General features: G+C 41.6%; 1 protein-coding gene across 10 annotated transcripts in view; it reads right to left on the bottom strand.

Moving 5' to 3' along the window:
• Positions 1-23,196, bottom strand: part of RIMS2 (regulating synaptic membrane exocytosis 2) — an 830,084-nt gene that overhangs the window by 37,803 nt on the left and 769,085 nt on the right. The window contains exon 1 of one of the 10 annotated variants that reach the window (XM_040354831.1): positions 9,966-10,535. The exons of the other annotated variants lie outside the window; for them this stretch is intronic. Coding sequence (XP_040210765.1) covers positions 9,966-10,107 — 142 coding nt within the window. The 5' untranslated portion in view covers positions 10,108-10,535. Of the gene's footprint in view, positions 1-9,965; positions 10,536-23,196 lie in introns of those variants that run through there. 10 annotated transcript variants of the gene reach the window in all.

Here is a 23,196-nt window from a genome sequence, read left to right as displayed (position 1 = left end):
GAACAGGAGTGCTTAGGCACACTCACCTATCAGGAAGTGTTCTGCTATTTCCAGGAGGAATTCAAGACAAAGGGTAACTTTTTAGGATACTGCTTAGGCACAATTATCAATTCTAAATGTTCCTTATACCATAGTAAATAAAGCAATTTGAATTCAGGTCCACTTAAATGCAGAACTAAACCCTCCTATCATTTTTAGCCAAGGAAGCTGCCATCTTGGCCTCTGTTTTATCTGCAACTACCATGATTGCTGCACATGTGATCAGTTCTGACACCAGCCATTTAATGTTTTGACCATGTGGTTGAGAGCACAACCAATGTAATAGTTACATTCTCAGCATGTACCGGGCACGTAACTGCTTTTGGAAACTGTTATAGGATGAGTTTAGTTCTGCTTTAACCACTTAAGGACCGCCTAACGCCGATATACGTCGGCAGACTGGCACGGCTGGGCACAATCACGTACCTGTACGTGATTGTTTAATGCCCAGCCATGGGTCACGGGTGCAACCTGGTCCGAAGCTCCATGACCGCGGCCGCGGGACCTGATCGCCCCCGTGATCGGTCCCTGGAGCTAAAGAACGGGGAGAGGTGTGTGTAAACACACCTTCCACGTTCTTCACAGTGGCGCTGTCATTAATCGTCTGTTCCCTGATATAGGGAAAGGCAATCAATGATGTCACACGTCCAGCCCCGCCCCCCTACAGTTAGAAACACATATGAGGTCACACTTACCCCCTTCAGCGCCCCCTAGTGGTTAACTCCTAAATTGCAATTGTAATTTTCACAATAAACAATGCATTTTTATAGCATTTTTTGCTGTGAAAATGACAATGGTCCCAAAAATGTGTCAAAATTGTCCGATGTGTCCGCTATAATGACGCAGTCATGAAAAAAATCACTGATCGCCACCATTAGTAGTAAAAAATAAATTATTAATAAAAATGCAATAAAACTATCCCCTATTTTGTAAACGCTGTACATTTTGCGCAAACCAATCGATAAACGCTTGATGCGATTTTTTTAAGCAAAAATATGTAGAAGAATACGTATCGGCCTAAACTGAGGAAAAAAAAGTTTTTTGATATATTTTTGGGGAATATTTATTATAGAAAAAAAATAAAAATATTGCATTTTTTTCAAAATTGTCGCTCTATTTTTGTTTATAGCGTAAAAAATAAAAACCACAGAGGTGATTAAATACCATCAAAAGAAAGGTCTATTTGTGGGAAAAAAAGGACGCCAATTTTGTTTGGGAGCCACGTCGCACGACCGCGCAATTGTCAGTTAAAGCGACGCAGTGCCGAATCGCAAAAGGGGCCTGGTCCTTTACCTGCATATTGGTCCGGGTCTTAAGTTGTTAAAGTGCTCTCTGAGGATATTGGAATGGCATTTGGTCAAGACTTAGAAATCGGGGAGAGTTAGGCTTGGTTCACACTGCTGCGACTTGGGATCCGACTTGTGAGACCCAGAGTCACATAATATGTGAAATGCCATGTTAGTCAACGAGAGTTGTCTTAATTAGCACTACTAAAGTCGCTCCGACTTTAGAAAAGGTTCCTGTACTACTTCAAGGCGACCTGTCCGACTTCATCCCAATGACTGTAATGGAAGTCACCTCCAAGTTGGAACCTCATCTATATTGACATGAATTGGATCTGACATTACAGGAAGGTTACCCTAGCATTCCCGAAAGTCTCTTCTAAAGTCGCATCAAAGTAGTACTCACGTTGCCAAGAAGGTTGCACCATAGATCGCAGTAGTGTGAACCGAGCCTTAGGCCAGAGAAAAAATTAAAACAAGTTTGGAGCTATATGTTATAGCTAAGCCTGGATGGAATAAAAAACTCAGAGCTTACAGGCTTTGCCCCTTGTATGCATTTAAAAGCTTTTATTTTCCAATGTACTGAATTGTATATGTGGGGAAGCACAGAGCCAGGGGGTAACAGCAGTAACTCATAGTCATTATTAAAAATCAACTTTTGAGGGATAGGTGAAACTTGATTGTCTGCAGGATGCCAATGTACATAACTGATTTTATACTAATTACATAAGATGGTTGGTGAACAGTACTCATTTCAATACCTTAAAGGGGTTGAAACCCTCAGGCCCCGTACACACGTCCGAGGAACTCGACGGGCAAAACACATCGTTTTGCTCGTCGAGTTCCTTGTGAAGCCGCCGAGGATCTCGGCGAGCCGAAATTTCCCATTGAACAACAAGGAAATAGAGAACATGTTCTCTATTTCCTCGCCGAGATCCTCGTCGGCTTCCTCGGCCAAAAGTGTACACCCGCCCGGGTTTCTCGGCAGAATTCAGCTCCGACCGAGTTTCTGGCTGAATTCTGCCGAGAAACTCGGTCGTGTGTACGGGGCCTAAAGGTTTTTCACCTTAATGCATAAAAAACCTTCTGTAGTGCAGCAGCCTCCCTTTTACTTACCTGAACCCGATCGTTCTATCAATGGGGACGAGCACAGAAGGTCCAGCCACTGTCTCGGGTCCTCATTGGATAGACTGATAGCAGCAGGAGCCATTGGCTCCCGCTACTGTCAATCAAATCCAGTGACACGGGAGCCGGGGCCAAGTCTGTGTCAATGGATGCAGCAGCAGAACACTGGAGCGCACCTACATGAGTGCCCCCCATGGAAACCGTCTCTCCGTGGGGGCACCCGAGAAGAGGAGGAGCGCTACTGGGGGCCCACGGAAAAGGATGATCAGGGACACTCTGTGCAAAACCCTTGCAAAGAGGAGGTAAGTTATTTAAAAAAAAAACAAGCCTTTACAACCCCTTTAAAGTAAAACCTTCCCCCCTGTCCTCCTTATCTTAAATCACTACCGTTAATTGGTAAATAACTACTTCCAAATAAATACATAAAAAACGATTTTGGTTGCCTCATTTCTCACAGTAAGGTTGATTTACTAAAACTGGAAAGTAAAAAATCTGGTGCAGCTGTACATAGTAGCCAATCAGATTCTAACTTCAGCTTGTTCAATTAAAGTGGTTGTAAACTCTGTACAACCATTTTTACCTACAGGTCAGCCTATATGAAGGCTTACCTGTAGGTGCTGGAAAGATCTCCTAAACCTCCACGGTTTAGGAGATATTTACAATAAAGCCGTGCGCCAATGTATTTGGCGCATTCTCACTTTAGAAAGGGCACAATCGTGCTGTTTCTAAAGGGGTCATGCCGTGACTGTCGGCTCCCACGTGCATGCACGGGAGTGACGTCGCGCGACTCCGGCCAGTCACAGAGCCGGCCCCGGAAGGAAGAGGGGGTGAAGATGGACTCTTCCAGACAGTGGGGACAACAGTGACATCGCAGTCTTTGGTTTCAGGTTAGTGACACATAATGGGCTACAATGCGATGCATAGTAGCCCATTATGCTTTACCTTTGCAGGGAAATAAAGAGGAAGTAAAACGCATCAGGGTTTACTTCCTCTTTAAGCTTTGGCAAAAAAAAAAAACCTGGAAGCTGATTGGTTTCTATGCAGAGCTGCACCAGATTTTGCACTCTACAGTTTTAGTAAATCATCCCCACTGTCTCCATATGCTAATACCCTACGCGTAATACATTTACTTATTAAATGTCCAAACCAGCTCACAATCTATATGCTCTTGAGATAGATGCGGAGTGTACCATCTGTGTGCTCTTCTATGTTGTGAAAGTTGAAACTACAAGTTAATCAGCACAGACGTAATACTAACTTAAATTCTAAAAGCTAATCCATTTAAAAGGCACATACTAGAAAATTAGAGTGGTAAAAATGCATAACGCAAGAAGCGGGAAAATACGTGTGTTCTGGAGATTTTCTTTTGTGTGCTCTTTGTGTTTTAAGAAGGAAAGTTTGGGGCAATTTATAAAGAGTTAATACATTAGTTTCCCTCCTGGTCATCGGCTTGAGCATTAGTTCCGATGTTTGTATATATTTTATATTCTGGTTCAGAGGACAGGACAGGTGATGTGTAATTTAATGAAGCCTTTGGCTTGTTCACAATGGATTTGATAAAGATCGTTGTTTCTTGTATCTTCCATTGTTTTTTTTTCTTTTATTCTTTTTACTAATTTCAGAACGTTTAATTACAAAACAGAGCCAGTTGGGCATACCCTGGCTCATATCATATATACAAAAAAAATATAAAGGGAAAAACAACTAAAAACAAGGTATTCTAGGTGATAACATCACCACTTATATTCAAAAATAATATAATAAAGGGTTTTGTTTTATATTCCAGTTGTGCTGATAGATTTGTACTTTCATGCATATTTACCTAGTATTGGGTTTTTAGGTGAGAAAAATTAGTTGACGCAGAAGCTATCAATCCCAAACAACCAAGATGATTTTGTTGGGTTAAAAAAACAAAAAATGTGCCAATGAAACCATGGCAATACAAATTTATATAAAAGAAAAAAAGATGTTTTAATGACATGCAGCTGCCTATTTTTAAGTGGTACTAAAATGTTAGAATAAATTTGTTTTGGGAAGTTGTGATAAAACCCAACAGAGTTTCTTACAAACCTCACAGCCATGGGCCATATACACAGATTGCAGAGCTACAAGAGGTTCCCAGCCCAAACCAAACCCAAATATGAACACAGGCACGTTTCATTTGTAATGTCTAGAAATAAAATTAACCACTTCCATACCGGGCACTTACGCCCCTTCCTGCCCAAGCCAATTTTCAGCTTTCAGCACTGTCGCACTTTGAATGACAATTGCGCGGTCGTGCTACACTGTACCCAAACAATTTTTTTATCATTTTGTTCCCACAAATAGAGCTTTCTTTTGGTGGTATTTGATCACCTCTGCGGTTTTTATTTTTTGCGCTATAAACAAAAGAAGAGTGACAATTTAAAAAAAAACACTATTTTTTACTTTTTTATTTAATAAATATCACAATTTTTTTTTAAAAAAAGTTTTTTTTTTCCTCAGTTTAGGCCGATATGTATTCTTCTACATATTTTTGGTAAAAAAAATCGCAATGATCATATATTGATTGGTTTGCGCAAAAGTTATAGCGTTTACAAAATAGCTGATAGATTTATGGCATTTTTATATTATTAATTTTTTTACTAGTATTGGCGGCGATTTGCGATTTTTTTACTGTCACCGTGACATTGCGGCGAACACATCGGACACTTTTGACACGTTTTTGGCGCCATTCACATTTATACAGCGATTAATGCGATAAATATGCACTAATTACTGTATAAATGTGACTGGCATTCAAGGGGTTAACACTAGGGGATGAGGGAGGGGTTAATATGTATACCTAAATTGTGTTCTAACTGTGGGGGAAGGGGGGTGACTGGGGGAGGTGACCGATGCTGTGTCCCTATGTACAAGGGACACAGATCGGTCTCCTCTCTCCCCTGACAGGACGTGGAGCTCTGTGTTTACACACAGAGCTCCACGTCTTGTCCCTGTAGCCGCCGATTCCGAGTGCCTGGCGGACATCGCGACCGCCAGGCACGCGCATCGGCATCTCGGGGACGCGCCGGGCGCGCGCGTGCCGCCGCCGGCGCGCTCGCGCGCCCCCGCCGGCGCGCTCGCGCGCCCCCCAGTGGCCGCAAGAATACAGGACGTCAATTGACGTCCTGTTGAATTTTCAGAGTCACCGTGGAGCCGTCATTTGACGATGGCCCGGTGCTCTAGTGGTTAAAATGCTTATAATCAGCAAAATATATTTTTTTCTCACAAATGTGGTGGAAATGTTCTCTATAATGCAGTGCTGGGCACAAACCAGAAAACTGCAACTTATACATTGGGCAGAATTGCACCTCTTCCATTTTTTATTTTATTTTGCAACATGATTTAGCAGTTTAGGGCTTTTTTTATGAAACAGAGCAATTCTACAAAAAAAAAAAAGTAGGTTCTAAAAATTGGCCAAAAACTGGTAATTAAAATGATAGAAAAATTGCTTTATCTTATGATGTTTTTCTCTAGTTTCTCTTGAAAATTTGGATTATACCAGGATTAGGGTAGTAAAAATTATTGTAAAAACATTTTTAGCATAAAGTGAAAAAAAAAAAAAATCTTTAGAAATGATTAGAATATAAACAAATTATTTTGTTTTATTATTATTGTCTGTCTCCAAAAATGGCAAAAATTAGCAGTGAATGTGCACCAAAATACTGTACTCAGGGCCTTATGCTTGTAATTAGGACTGTCACAAGTAAACAGAGATGACATAGCATATGTTCTGTGTTCACCATGAACGGCCCTCTACATCAAATATTTCAGTTGGGGTGGATACTGCAGGGATTTACCAACCTTTTATTTTATTTTCTATTTTCTAGTCCAATGATGAGGCTTATTTACTAAAGAGGACTTCTTCACTACCCTAGTCTACGCTCATTTGAAATATCCAACCAGCTGGGTAATATAAATATATATATATATCAATATATATCTATCTATATATATATAGATATATATATATATATATATATATATATATACATATAAATTAAAATAAATTTATTATATATATTTATATTATCCAGCTGGTTGGATATTTCAAATAAGCGTAGACTAGAGTAGTGACATATATATATATATATATATATATATATATATATATATATAGACAGAGAGAGATATACATGTATGTATATATGTATATGTATATATATATATTTTTTATTTATTTAATATATTATACATATATATATATATATCTATATATATATATAGATATCTATATCTATCTATCTATCTATCTATCTATCTATCTATCTATCTCTCTCTATATATATATATATATATATATATATATATTTTATATCTATATCAATATATATAGATATCTATATCTATCTATCTATCTATATATTTAATATATTATATCTATATCTATATCTATATATATATATATATATATATCTATATCTATCTATGTATATATATATATATATATATATATATATATATATATATATATATATATATATATATAAAATAAATTGAATGACCCTGTAAACCTGTCTCAATATTTGAAAGGAACGTATGATATGGTGGAGATTGCCCCTCATTTAGGAGATTGTAAAATGACCACATTAGTAATTATATGTATCTTTCTACTCTATGTGATATTAAAGTGTATACAGGAGTCAGATATAGATTTTGTTTAGGTCTGACCATGTGGTTGATCGGGTGGAATTATCAGCACCAGTGTATGGATACATTAGATCGGGGATGATGTTCTCTCTTATTAGCCATGTAATCTACAACATAATACGACACAAAAAAAAACATTTACAGTAAAACCTTGGTTTGAGAGTAACTTGGTTTGAGAGCGTTTTGCAAGTCAAGCAAAATGTTTTAATACATTTTGCCTTGATATACAAGCGATGTCTTGATATAAGAGTAGCGTCATGTCACAACTGAGTATAAAAAAGAAGAGAGGAGCCTCTAAGTGTAGCAATATAATTACATTTAATGAAGGTACAACATTTAGCAACTTATTGCTACACTTAGAGGTGCCTCTCTTCTCTTTTATACCCTGTAAAAAAAAAAATGCTTTGATATACAAGTGCTTTGGATTACAAGCATTTTCTGGAACGAATTATGCTCGCAAACCAAGGTTTTACTGTATACAAAAGTATAAATCCTTTAGTCCCTATCATTGGTAAAACAGGATATGATATCACTACTTAGCTTTCAGTATAGCAACAGTGTTTCTAAAAATGTACTACGCTATATATCCAATGAAGGGGATTATCATCATCACAAATGAATCAGCAAAATGATCTGGAGTCTACATTGTGCCAAAACAAGTGTATTATAATAAATATAATTATAAAATCAATAATTTTACAGATGCCACTAAGTATTCTTGTGCCAGTTCTGTGAATTTAACCATACAAGGAAAAGAAAATAGGCAGACTTGGTACATACAGAGAAAAGATGATGGTTTAATGAAAGAACCTCCTTCGTGAAATTAATTCTGAGCATTTTGCACGAATGCTACCAAAATGTGGATCCCAGACATGTTATTACTACATTTATCACATTGATATTGTCCTGCACTGTCCATTTTTTTTTGGGGGGGGATGCAATAAGTAAACTTAGTATTAGGTTGCCATATGACAGCTGATGATGTACAGGCATACCCCAGTTTTATTACATCTTTCTTTGCAGCTCCATATCTCCAAATTCAAGCTGGTTAGAAGAAGTAACAAAATTATAATATTTTATACTTGATTTAGGAACAATGAAGGTCTCCTCTAAGTCACCTAAATCTACAAATCTGTTACCCACTGTGTAGGTGCATACAGATTTTTTTTATTTATTTAATTATTATTATTATTTTTGTAGATAATCTTACATTATCCAAGTCACCCATATCTACAAATTTGATACCCACTGTGTAGGTGCATACAGAAAATTATTTTTATTTTACTTTTATTTAATACATTTTTTTTGTAGATAATTTTACATCATCCAAGTCACCCAAATCTACAAATGTGCTACCTACTGTGTTTTTTGTTTCATTTTACTTTTATTTTATTTTTTTATTGATAATTTTACATCCAAATCTAGAAATTTGCTACCCACTGGAGGAGATTTACTAAACCTCTAGCACTCAGAATCTGGTGAAGCTGTGCTTGGTAACCAATAAGCTTCTAACTTCAATTAATCTTTTACAATAAAACTTGGAACCTGATTGGTTTCTATGCAGAGCTGCACCAGATTTTGCACCATATAGTTTTAGTAAAAAAAAAAAAAACACTGTGTAGAAGCATAGAAAAAACTATTTTTATTGTACTTTATTTTAATTTGTAGATCATTTTAAATTGATGTATGAAGCTTGTAGCAGAACAATGCTCCTGACTGCTTGCCATTACCGGTGTTATACAATTACGGTTATTAGGGTAATTATAATATGAATAAAATGTGTTGCAAAACACATTTTATTCATATTCTTGCTTGTGATAATATCTCACTAGAGTGGCGCAGCTGTACAATTCATTATTTGTTGTCATAAGCGCAGTTTATTTTTGTTTTTAATTATAATTAGAGGCTCCTATATGCTGCATTTAGCCAGTGCCTATACATTGTTAGCACGCTGTCACAGTCATTTCCAGGGACATATTACAGCAGAAGCAGGGCACTTATCCCTTTTTAGCTGTCATATTAAAATGCAGCAGGTAAAAGCTATCATAGCATTAAATGAATCAAACTAAATTACAAAGAAAATTCAAATATTAGATATTGATAAATTAACCAGCTGAGAGATATAAATGATGAACATTTCATGTGACATTTATAAAGGAAAATAAACAGGGACATGGTTATAATAAGGATAGCTAGAACTGGAAATCAGGGACATCAGGGGACAAAAATGTCAAAGGACAAATAACCGAAACCTGCGTCTGCCCATGGAAATGAGAGGCAGGTGACAAATTAGTAAACGCAGTTCTTCATCAGCCAATCACATCACAGATGGCAGCTACGGTAACTGCAGGGGCAGATCTAGATTGTGAAGATTTGTCCCTGGAAATGTCCCTATTTAAAGTTCTACACAACCTGAATTATTTTATGCATGCTATATTGCTTCCCACTCTTTTATTTATTTCTAGGTTTTCCGTAAAATATTTAACAAATCTTCACAAATACAATTTGTTGGCAAACCGATTTTGGGGACACAGCAGAAAGGGAAATGCAAAAATAAAATACCCTGGGGGGTTATTTATGAAAGGCAAATCCACTTTGCACTACAAGTGCACTTGGAAGTGCAGTCGCTATAGATCTGAGAGGAAGATCTGAAACGAGGGGAAGCTCTGCTGATTTTATCATCCAATCATGTGCAAACTAAAATGCTGTTTTCAATTTTCCTTGGATGTCCCCCTCGGATCTACAGCGACTTCCAAGTGCACTTGTAGTGCAAAGCTTTTTTTCAAAGCTTTTGAAAATAACCCCCCCCCCCCCCCACTGTCTCCCTAAAACTGATCACCTGCTCACCTTCATCCTCCTCCAGTGAATTCATACACGGGAAGTATCCGGCTAGTGCTTCGAAGGAGGCGGACAGGCTGCTGCGGCTCTGGGATCGCTGCATTCGGAGCCCCGCTGCCCTTTCCCGCTGTTGCCTCTGCTCCCTGCCCATCTTGGACGAACCCCTGTACGAGATCCGAGGCGTCTTGGCGGATGGCGGGGGGGCTCAGCAGGTAGGAAATCTGGGAGCTGCAGATCCCCTGCTCTCCGTCCAAAAGCCTGCTGCCAATCCTTGGCGCTCCTTTTAGCATCCGCTGTGTCTTGGGCATTCACTTTGCCAGCAATCCACATCCACCGGTGCCTGCCCTGGGTGCAGCTGGTACACTGTGATCTGTAACTGGTAGCTTCGGTCAGTGCTGTACTTCTAGGAGGGATGCTGAGGATCAGATAGGATGGCAGTGTTTCTACAGATGTGCTGTGCTTGGCATTGCACACTGTGCGGCTGCTTCTCCTCTACAAACACATGCTTTACCTCCAGCTAGTGTCTGGCTCAGTGCGCTCAGCTCCTGCCTCTTCTCCTCCTCTCTGGTACCAATCAGTGATCAGTGCAGGAGCTATGAGCCAGCCATGCACTACACTCATCTCCCCCCTCCCGTTTCTCCCTTTAACTGACTTCCTGTTGGTCGCTGGCTCCGGCAACAAGTCTCTGTGTGCCTGGAAATGAGATGCTGAGTCCTTTCCAGTTACCAGGAGCCTTGCTGCTGCCACTGACACAGCAGAGAGACGAGAGGTACATGACGGGATGATGCTGCACAAACAATCCAGTAATGAACATTGCTAAGCTTTGCTGCAGCCACTCTAAAAATAAAATGCCAGGCAAGGTATATATACCCGGGTGATGCCCCCTGCCTAGAAGAGCCCATGGGGACTGCAAACTCAAAGACACTTTTCACTCTAAATAGTTGGCTGCCCAAAATGCACAACCAGGTCAAACGTTACAAAAAACATTACAGATCATTTAAACTTAAACAAACACATTATTGTAACAGCATTAACCCTTTCGCTGCCAGGAACGTTTTTTTTCCCTGTTGTTTGCACACGTTTAAAAAATTGCACAAACCCCCAAAACGTTATGGGGCAGATCCACAAAGATCTGCACCGGCGCAGCGTATCTAAGATACGCTACGCCGCCGTAACTTACTTGGCTTTGGTTTGAATCCTCAACGAATTTGCGCCGTAATTTACGGCGGCATAGTGTATCTCTCGCGGCGTAAGGGCGCGGAATTCAAATGCGGCGGGTAGGGGGCGTGTTTCATTTAAATGAAGCGCGCCCCCGCGCCAAACGAACTGCGCATGCGCCGTCCCTAAAATTTCCCGCCGTGCATTGCGCAAGGACGTCATTGGTTTTGACGTGAACGTAAATGGCGTCCAGCCCCATTCACGGACGACTTACGCAAACGACGTAACATTTTTAAAATTAGACGCGGGAACGACGGCCATACTTAACATTGAGTACGCCACCATAAAGCAGCTTTAACTATATGCCGGAAAAGGCCGAACGGAAACAACGTAAAATAATGCGATGGCCGCTCGTACGTTCGTGGATCGTCGGAAATAGCTAATTTGCATACTCAACGCGGAATACGACGGAAACGCCACCCAGCGGCCGGCGGAAACTTGCATCTTAGATCCGACGGCGTACTAAGGCGTACGCCTGTCGGATCTAACACAGATGCCGTTGTATCTTGTTTGGTGGATACGCCGACGTAATTTCTTTGAGGATCTGCCCCTATATATTTTCTGAAAGCAGACACCCTAGAAAATAAGGTGCTTCCAATTTTTTATATCACACAATATTGCCGCAAAGGTCTAGGAAACACAACATTTCTGTAGAAATTACACTTAAAGGGGTTGTTAGGCTTCGTGTTTTTCCACCTTAAAAACACCTTGAAGTCACCGCCCCCCCCCCCCCCCAGCCCCCGTTTTACTTACCTGAGCCCCGAATCCCCTGGGCGCGATCCCGGGTTGCTTTCCCCCCAGCTTGAGGCAGCTCTTCATTGGATGATTGATAGCAGCGCAGCTATTGGCTCCCGCTGCTATCAATCAAATCAATGACGCGGCACGCCGGGGGGTGGGGGCCGAGTGAGACACTCGGTGGCTATGGCCGTCGAGTGTATCACACGGGAGCACGCCTGCAAGGTAACCCCCTTGGGAGAGAGCTTCCCAGGGGGGTTAGCTCTTGCGGGGAGGAGCTGCGAGAGCCGCTGTGGAACCCCAGAAGACGTGGATCGGGGCCACTCTGTGCAAAACGAACTGCACAGTGGAGGTAAGTATCACATGTTTGTTATTTTATTTTTTTAGTACCTAAACTTTTACAATAAAAGCAGAACTTCGGTCTTTTTTTTTAACTTTCCATTCATTAAATCTTCTGCCCTTGTTTTTTCATTTTGGATAGTAAAACTTTTTTTTCTGTCAGTAAATATCTTATATAACCCACTTCCTGTTTCTTGTCTGGTAAAACGCCTAGGCTTATGACACCATGCACAGCTCTCTCTCTCACTCTCATGAGAGTTTGCCAGGAAGGGAGGGGGGATGAGTCATAAGAGCGCCAATGAGAGCTGCAGAGCTGGAGGTGTGCCTTGGCGTGTCTGTGTAAATCCAGGAAGTGAACAGGCAGCAGCTTCAGCTGCCCACAGTTAAAATGGATGCAGCCAAACTTAGTGGAGGGAGATTTCTGCAGCATATTTGACAAGTACAGAATCACATTATATATAAAATAATATGCAAAGTGGATGGAGGGAAGCTTCAGAATGGCTAAGATGTTTTTATTACAAATGATGTGAGCAGACTGCAGTTCCTCTTTAAAGGAGTTGTAAAGGAATTTTTTTTTTTTTTCTGAAATGACTGTTTACAGGTTATGGAGACATAATAGTTAACTGATTCCTTTTAAAATTGAATAAAAATAGATAAAAATCAATCATATAATGTACCTCTAGTTTCGTTTGTGCATCTAGTTTCGTTTTTGCATCTAGTTTCGTTTTTGCATGTTATCCTGCCTCTGTGCTAGACAGAGCCATAGAGCAGTGATGGTTTGGAAAATGAAACTAGAATCTCCCAGTACTGTGGTGATCACGAAACAGACAACCAGGAAGTGTCCAGAACAGAGAAGGATTACAGCAACATCAGAGCAAAAACTAACAATGAGGACATGAAACCAGTACTGTGGTAAGGTAAAGGAAGCTATTTAGCAAAAAAAAAAGAAAATTCCTTTAGTGACCCTTTAAGTTAATTTAGGGGCACACAAATGCAATAAATTACCCAATTGATGCATCAACACTGTTCCCTCCTGTGCACACCAATGTGTAGACAGGTTCAGTCTATTTTCTCTACAGCAGCTTGTGCTCAACCACAGAGGCATCGCAGAGGGGGAGGAACCTTGTTCCCCTATGGCTTTCTGGGTCATAGGGCAGCTTTCTGATTGGATGCTTGTGTCCCATGTGACTATGGTGCCCATCTTTGGTCAGGCAGAGACTATTTAAGACGCTTGGCGTGCATTTCATTTGTGGCTAGAGAATGGACAGGTCACCTGTCTGTTAGGTGCTTAGCTTCAGGGAGAGGTTCCTGAGGAGAAGGGAAAATACATGGACACGCCATTCTTCCTAGAAGCCTTCCCACTTGGGTACAGACTGACCAGGCGGCATTCTGCTCCTCGAGATAGACGCTGTTGGCACACATATGATCTTCTGCTACTGACTCCTTGCTGTTATATCTGTGAGTGCTCCCAGATGGGTGCCTTCCCATCCGGATTGTTGTCTTTTGCTGAACTTTAATTACAATAAATTCCTGTTTCTCTTCTGGATTGTTTTCTGCTGCCGCACCACGCTGCACCTACCCACAAGTGGACAGGCGTTTAGCTGGGCTTGCTGGTGTGAACAATCCCTAAAGCTGAAACTTATTCAAGTTTGCTTTTGGTTCTTGTAGTCATGGAGGCTCACCATCACAGTTTACATGGATGGGACAGACCATTTAATACTGGCAGGGTTGCTTACATCGATTAGCTTTTACTTATGTAAAACTTTTGTCCCAAAATAAAAAAAGAAAACTATTTGCTGTAACCAATTATAAAGTATTAGCTGGAGTTTGGCTTCAATTTGTGTATGTGTATTTAAATCTGATAGTACATCTAGCACTACCCTGACCCCAGACTGACAATGCTGCTGTCCAAGTGTGCCCCCTGTTCTCCTTCATCCAGAGTGGGCCACTAATAGGAAGGTGTGATACTGGACAGATCACCAGGAGAAAACAGAGGGGAAAAGCCAAAGAAAAGTAATGCAGCCTTCACATCTAATGATTAGTAAGCTACATTATATTATATATTTAGTTTTGGGATTAATACTACTTTATGTTTTAAAGCGGAGTTCCACCCATTTTTTTTACCTGCAAGCATTCCCATTGGCTACATTTTTATATTTTATTACTTCTTGCAGTAATTCCATTTCCAGCCACCTAGGTGATTACGTTACAAGACGTTTACCATGGGCTCCTGGGATATTGGCATTATCTATCCCAGGAGTCCATGGGAATCGCCTAACACTGTAATCAACACAGTGACATTACTGCATAGGCAAGAGTTCGGGAGGTGCATGCTGGGTAGCCAGCTGCACCAAAATCCCATAAATAAAGACTAGCAGGCATTAGATGCCCACAAACGTACTGGACACTGCCTGCTTCCGAGATTAAGTTAGAATACAAAACAAACAAGAAGGAAAACATTGTTGACTGTATCAAAATGTTAATGTAGAAGTGGGAGCAATGGGGGAAGCATTTAAAATATATATATATATATTTGGGGACTGGAGCCATGTTTCAAGTCTTGGGCAGCAGAAGTGGCCTAGTTGTTAGCATCTATGCCTTGGAGCACTGGGTTGCTCAGTTCAGATCCAGTCCAGAACACTATATGCATAGAGTTTGAATGTTCTGCCTGGGCTTGTGTGGGTTTCCTCTCACACTCCAAAGTCATGCTGGTAGGTTATATGGCCTCTGTCTAAATTGACTCTAGTATGTAGGCCTGTGAGATAGAGACCTTAGATTGTAAGCTCCTGATTGTACAGTGAATGATCCCCTCTGTACAGTAAGCAGGGTGGTGACTCTTGACAAGGTGTGCGTATCATAAGGTGACAACAACAAACCCTCTTGCAAGGTAAAAGCAGTAAACTCACCATTCACCATTATATTTAGCGGTTTGCTGAAGTTCTATTATTGCTCGTTTAAACCAGTTCAGCTCCATAGCTTCCGATCAGTGTCACAAAAGCCGGTAGCGTGGTGCCCCCCCTCCTGCCGGTGGCCCGCCCCTCCTCCCGTAGTTCCTGGGCTCCCGTAGTTCCAGAGCATGGGGACACAACCGCCGGCTGGGAGAGAGAGATTGCTTTGAGACCAAGGCATGCCTCGATCTGACATGCAAACAGTGATATCGGAAGTGATGTCTCTTTCGGTTTCAGATGCACCCTTTCCTGGCCAGTACAGCGAGCGTACACATCTAACCAAGCCTATCTGTGCTTGGTTAGATGGCGTGAAGGGCAGGGGAGACATTGGGGTCTATTAGACCCCTAATGTTAACATAAAGAGTACCTGTCACCTGCCTTAGGCTTCATGTACACTGCTGCTGGTAAACAGACGTTTAGGAGCAGTTGGGCATTTTTTTCAGCTGCCCCTGAACTCTCCTCTATGTTATCTTATCAGTACATGTACACATGTGTCGTTTATAGTCATTCCTAGACAGTTGGGTTTAGAAGCATTTTTTGAAAAGCAAAATGCATTCGGGACGGATGTTCAGAGGCATTTGAAACACCTGTAAAAGCTTGTAAACGGGGTAACTCTTGTTTAGCCATGATTCGTTTACAGGCGTTCTTAATTTTTGACTATTTGGGGGAAAAAACGCTTCTACACGCAAACGCGGCCAAACGTGGCATGTAAACGCAGCAAAACAGAGGGGTTGATTTACTAAAGGCAAATCCACTTTTCACTAAAAGTGCACTTGGAAGTGCAGTCACTGTAGATCTGAGGGGAAGATCTGAAATGAGGGGAAGCTCTGCTGATGTTATCATCAAATCATGTGCAAGCAAAAATGCTGTTTTTTATTTTCCTTGCATGTCCCCCTCAGATCTACAGTGACTGCACTTCCAAGTGCTCTTTTAGTGCAAAGTGGATTTGTCTTTCGTAAATAACCCCCAGAGGTTTTTAATTGTCGGTTACTATCTGTCAAGTTAAAGCGGTTGTATACCCGCAATAATATTTTTTTTTTTACACCTGCAAGGCAAAAGGCATAATGAGCTAGTATGCACCGCATACTAGCTCATTATGAAATACTTACCTTGGAGCGAGGTGTAGAAAACTTACCTGGTCCACGCCGAGCGAGATGTCATCTTGCCTCTGCGTGTTTTCTGAGTATCGCCGCTCCAGCGCTGTGATTGGCTGGAGCGGCGATGTCGTCACTCCCGCGCATACGCGCTGAAGACTTCATTCCGGCAAGGTCCGGCGGCTGCCGGCCCTTTAGCCGAGGATCCCCACTGCGCATGCGCCGCTGCAATCAGCGGCGCACTGCGAGGGGAATATCTCCTAAACCGTACAGGTTTAGGAGATATTCTTTATACCTACAGGTAAGCCTTATTATAGGCTTACCTGTAAGTAAAAGTGGTAGTAAAGAGTTTACTAACACTTTAAATCGTTTAGGAGTGGTTGTAAAACGTCCTGTGTACATTAAGCCTAATGCTATCACATAGGGGTTAATTAAACCCTTGTGATAGCAATCAAGTAAACATAATCTAAAAATAAAAGAAAAAAGGTTTAAAAAAAGTAAAATTATAAAAAAACATATTAAAACCCTGTAGCTCCGCACACATGCAAGCCCAAGGATGTGCATGCGCATGTAAATCGCAGTTGCACCATACGTGTTACATATTGCCACAAACATCAGAGTGAGAGCAATAATTCTAGCACAAGAGCTCATAGTTACATGTCTAACTAGAGGGCCGGGAAGCCGAGGACTTCATATGACGGCCGCCCGGAGGGACAGAGTGTTCCTGAGGCATCATATTACAATAGCTGGGTAGGGAAGTGGTTAATAAACAGTTGCGCAAACATCATGTATCACCTTTCTATTCTACAGGGACTCTGCTTTCAGAAAATTTAGAATGTAACTTTATTGCCAAAAATTACAATTTTTTACATGTTTGCTGAAAAAGAAATCTGCTCTGGAGCCGAACTGGTTAGAAGACGTATTTATTATTACGGTTTTATCATACAGTGCCGTATGACCTCTGAGATAATACTGTGCATAGCATAGCAGGCTTATTAACACCGGTGTCTCTGGTTATTACTTTATATTGTTGACAACCATGTCTTCTCCAACCCACTCATGTGTCAAACATACATCCAACATAGAACACTCTCTGTTACGCTTCTACAAGCAAACGGCATATAGGAAGTGCCTAAAGATTGAGGTCTAGATAATAATTGCCCAGATGGTATGTACAGATTGCACACATTCTGTATTATGTGATTTGTGTGATATTCATCTCATGTTCACTACAATCTCTGTATATGAGAAGGAATTCATCCAGGACCCAGCACAGGGACTACAAGGAAATATTCACACCCGCCCCTATGCTAATAATGGCCATACACGCTTAAAATTATTATCCGATCAATGTGTGATTCAAAACAAATCTGCTAACAGAAGAATAGCCACAACTTATCTTCTGCTTGATTTTGACTCAATTTAGATCAGATTCCATCAAAATCAGTTGATTGGCCAAATCTGAAAATTGATCATTTTGCATCGTTCGGCAGCATCAAGATAGCTTGTTCATGAATACAATCATATTTGGATTGATTAGATTATGAGATTGCATGGTGGAAACAGAGATATGATTGATCATTTACAGTCATATCTAAGGGTACTTTCACACTAAGGCGCTTGGTGTGCTGGCAGTAAAGCGCCACTATTTTTAGCAGCGTTTTACCATTGTGTTTGCCACAATATTCGGGCGCTAGCGGCCTAAAAAAGGGTTAAACCCCCACGAAAAAATGCCGCTTTGCGTTGATTTCAATGGGCAGGGGCACTATAGGAGAGGTATTTTTACCGCTCCTACCACGCTTCAAAGATGCAGCTGGCAGGACTTTTTTTTGCATCCCGCCAGCGCAACGCTCCGGTGTGAAAGCCCTCAGGCCTCGTACACACGACCGAGAAACTCATCGTTTTGCTCGTCGAGTTCCTTGTGGAGCCGTCGAGAAACTCGACAAGCCAATTTTCTCCATTCCCGTCAAGGAAATAGAGAACATGCTCTCTCTTTTTGGCTCGTCGAGTTTCTCGACAGTTTCCTCGACGAAAATGTACACGACCGGTTTCCTCGGCAAAAAAATATCTCCCAGCAAGTTTCTTGCTGGTTTTTGCCGAGAAACTTGGTCGTGTGTACGAGGCCTCAGGCTTTCACACTGGATAGAAAGGAGTGTCTCTTTCAGGGCGCATTGCAGGCGCTATTTTAAGCACAATAGCGCCTGTAAAGCGCTTAAGTGTGAAAGAAGCCTTACCCATTGATTGAAATCCACTTCCCCGTGTGAAGCATATTGATTGAATGGGCTATCAATTATCAATCAATTAATCTTATCAGAAGAGATCGATCAGAAAAGGGTGTACATATGGCGCTGTTTTTTTTTCCCCTTATTAACCACTTGCCCTCTGGAAGATTTATACGACCAGGCCATTTTTTGCTATACGGCACTGCGTTACTTTAACTGACAATTGCGTGGTCATGTGATGCTGTACCCAAATAAATTGAAGTCCTTTTTTCCCACAAATAGAGCTTTCTTTTGGTGGTATTTGATCACCTCTGCGGTTTAAATCTTTTGCGCTACAAACCAAAAAAGTCAGACAATTTTGAAAAAAATATATATAATTTTAACTTTCTGCTATAAAACATATCCAATAAAAAAAATGAAAAATCACATTTCCCCATCAAATTAGGCCAATATGTATTCTACTACATATTTTTGGTAAAAAAAAAAACAATAAGCGTACTACATTGCTTGGTTTGCGCAAAAGTTTTAGCGTCTACAAACTATGGTATATATACTGGAATTTTTACTTTTTTTATATATACTAGTAATGGCAGCAATCAGTGACTTATAGCGGGACTGCGATATTGCAGCGGAAAGTCTGACACTAACACAGTGATTAGTGCTAAGAATATGCACCGTCACTGTACTAATGACACTGGCTGGGATTTCTAATCTTGGGTGATCGAAGGGTTAATTGTGTGCGTAACCAGTGTTTTTGTTTACTGCGTGTGCTGCTTTTACTAAGGGAAGTTATGGATTTTATTCCGTGTTTTGCAGGAACACAAAATTTATCACTTCCTCCGTCAGAATGAAACCCTGCCTTGTTTATATAGGCAGAGCTCCATTTTGTGTCTCTGTCCAAAGATCAGCGGGTGTCGGCTTGTGCTGTGTCAAATAACAGTAGCGGCGCTGGTGGCGTGCCCCCTGCCCAGAAGTGGTGGATAACGTACTAGGTATGTGATTCGGCGCACAACGGCCACCCTGCCACAGTATATGTATGTATGTCCGCAAGTGGTTAAAGTGTCACAAAACAACATTTTATTCAAGTCTTTTCACTAAATTTTATGCCTTGCACCTCAAGAAGGTGTTATGCTCTTAACAGGGCACATAGAAAAATTCATTTTTTATGTTCCCCCTGCCCCTAAAGCGGAACTAAAGGCACTAAAACGACCTTCTCTCTAATGGTCCAATTTCTTTGCCAATGCCAGCATCTTGTCCCTGGGTGCCTGTCTTTAGGCATCTCTACTGGCTGGTGCCAGGTGGCATAACTCCTGTGCATGTAATTAGTGTGTGTGTGTATAAAAGGTCACTGAGTTTCTGGACTCCTGACAAACTCTTGCACCTTTCATCCAGTGCTGCACTGACGTTTCTGGATTCTGAGTCATGGGGAAAGCAAAAGAATTGTCAAAGGATCAGCGGGAAAAGGTAGTTGAACTATATAAAACAGGAAAGGGATATAAAAAGATATCCAAGGAATCGAGAATGCCAATCAGCAGTGTTCAAACTCTAATCAAGAAGTGGAAAATTAGGGGTTCTGTTGAAACCAAACCACGGTCAGGTAGACCAACTAAGATTTCAGCCACAACTGACAGGAAAATTGTTCGGGATGCAAAAAAAAATCCACAAAGAACTTCAGGTGAATCACAGGACTCTCTGAAAATATGTGGTGTGGCTGTTTAAAGATGCACAATAAGGAGGCACTTCAAAAAAGATGGGCTGCATGGTCGAGTCACCAGAAGAAAGCCATTACTGCGCAAAGGCCACAAAGTATCCTGCATACACTACGCCAAACAGCACAGAGACAAGCCTCAAACCTTCTGGCACAAAGTCATTTGGAGTGATGAGACCAAAATGTTGCTTTCTGGCCACAACCATAAACGCTACATTTGGAGAGAAGTCAACAAGGCCTATGATGAAAGGTACACCATTCCTACTGTGAAACACGGAGGTGGATCGCTGATGTTTTGGGGATGTGTGAGCTACAAAGGCACAGGAAATTTTGTCAAATAAATGGCTTCAGCCAAACACCAACCATGAGTGAAAGAAAAGTTTTTGTGTTATCATTCAATATTCTCTGAAAAATAATGATAAATTCTGCCAGGGTACAGGGCCGATCCTAGGGTCACTGATGCCTGGGTACAGAAATATTTCTGGCGCCCCCACATGGGCATGGTCATCTTTCTAACTCCTCCCCTTTACAAATGTTTCTTTGGATATGACTCAAACACAGAGATGTTCCCCTAAGAAGTCTTCATCAGAGTCCTCCCCCAGCAGGTGTCTCCCATCAGAGCCCCCCCACAGCAGGTGTCCCCCATCAGAGCCCCCCACAGCAGGTGTCCACCTTTAGAGCCCCCCTACAGCAGGTGTCCCCATCAGAGCCCCCCACATCAAGTGTCCCCATAGATCAGTACTTGTCCAATAGATCCATGTAGCTCGGGCGCGCTGGGAGCAGAAACACATTACAGGGGGGTGGGGCATACGTGGCATCTTTGGTCACTTGGAGAGTGGCACTCGGAGAGCATTTTTGGGATGATTGGCAGCAGTTCGGGCCAACCCATGGGAAAAGAGCCGACACACGCAGAGGGGACGGGGCAGACAGGAGACTGCTCCATGCACACCGGACAGAATGAATTAGCGGACCCCAGTTCTAGGCTCCGCTGTGATACCCAGTTCGGATTCCAGGGACAGCGGGAGGTATGTGCTCTTGTCAGTTTCCAGCGGAGAGAGCAAGCGGTATGGGGAACTGCAGCACCCGCTACATGCGCTCCGCCTCTGGACACAGACTCTGGACACATACAAGGAGGAGGGAGGGGAGCACTTTGGAGCTTCAGCGCCCCCACCTCTGCGGCGCCTGGGTGCGGAGCACCCCGTGCACTCTGCTTAGGATCGGCCCTGCCAGGGTATGTAAACTTATGAGCACAACTGTAGTTTAGGTAAATCCAAAGTTGATAGCAATGTGTATGGTGACCCCCCTAAACAAAACTGTTCCCTTCTACACATTTACGTGACAAAAGGCAAGACATAGCATGCTGGGGGTCACACACTGTGCTGAACAAACATCCATGATTAGTGCTTCCTCTCCCATCACAGATAAAGGACCATGAAGGGAACACATGAACACAGGCTGATAAGAATTATGACTGGTTGTGATCACACAGAGATATAGAAGTCCTCAGAGGGTAATGATCATGTATGTACATCGCTAAGAAGTTTTCTTTTAACTTTATCTGAAAGTAGTTTACAAGAAAATGCTTCCCAGAAACAATTTTCAAGCAGTTCTGTTTTACTCTTTAACTGTTTTGCTGCATATTAATGACCATGGTTGTGGATGCTGCCTTTGGTAGCTTACTGTATGTCAGACAGTACAGTCAGCATTTTTGCTGAGTTACTGGTTTAACCAATTCAATACAGGGCACATTTACCCCCTTCCTGCCTAGGCCAATTTTCAGGTTTTACCGCTGTCACACTTTGACAATTGCGCAGTCATGCAACGCTGTACCCATATGAGATTTTTGTTATTTATTTTTCACGCACTCCTCACCTACATGTAAAAATATTTTTTTTGCTAGAAATTTTTTAGGTTTTTTAGCAGACAACCTAGGGAATAAAATGGAAGTCGTTGCAACTTTTTATGTCACACGGTATTGGGGCAACAATTTTTCAAACGTGGTTTTTCATTAATTAAAAAAAAAAAAATCAGTAAAGTTAGGCCAATTTTTTTATGTATAATGTGAAAGATGATGTTATGCTGAGTAAATAACGCACACGGTGATACCTCATATGTGTGATTTGAACGCTGTTTACATATGCGACTTACGTTCGCTTCTGTGAGCGAGCACATGGGGACGGGGGTACTTTAAAGATATATTTTCTTTATTGTTTATTTTATTTAAAAAAATGTATTATTACACCTTCTCTTTAATTATTTTTTTATCACTTGTATTCCTATTACAAAGAATGTAAACATGACAGGTCCTCTTTATGGAGAGATGTAGGGTCTATCACAGCAGTTGTAAAACGCAAGATTGAATAATTTCATTGAACCACTGAGAGCTCCCTCTAGTGGCTAATATTCTCATTAAATCAGAAAAATCCACTTAATTTAAAGCAGAGGTCCACCCGATTTTTTTTCATAAATACTGGAGTTGCTGACTTTTAAAAAATGGACACTTACCTGTTCAGCGCGCCTGCAATGTCGGCAGCCGAGGCGAAGCAATCGCTTGTCTCTCAGCTGCCCCCGCCGCTATCCTCAGTGAGGGAATCGGGAAGTGAAGTTCTGCGGCTTCACTGCCCAGTTCCCTACTGCACATGTGCAAGCGACGCGGCCCGTCCTCACTGGTCCCTGCTCTCTCAGTGGGGGGGGGGGGGAGGGGGAATGGGCGTGAATCCCAAGGGAGTCTATGCCCAGAAGTGGGTGCAAAGTGGTTGTAAAAGTAGGAGATTTTTTACCCTAATGCATTCCCTGCGTTAAGGTAAAAATGTCCAAGCAGTTGTACCGCTTCTCATCCTCTTATATTTACCTGAGTACTTGCTTGATCCAGTGCTGTGCTTGTCTACAGCGGTGCCCTACTCTCAATTTCTCACAGGACACAAAGGCAGCAGAGGGGCCCATTAAAGTGGAGGTTCACCCAAAAAAACTTTTTTT

This window comes from Rana temporaria, chromosome 5, assembly GCF_905171775.1.
Source record: "Rana temporaria chromosome 5, aRanTem1.1, whole genome shotgun sequence".
NCBI lineage: Eukaryota > Metazoa > Chordata > Amphibia > Anura > Ranidae > Rana > Rana temporaria.
Note: the sequence above shows the minus strand (reverse complement) of the source record. Positions and strands in the feature narration are given on the sequence as shown.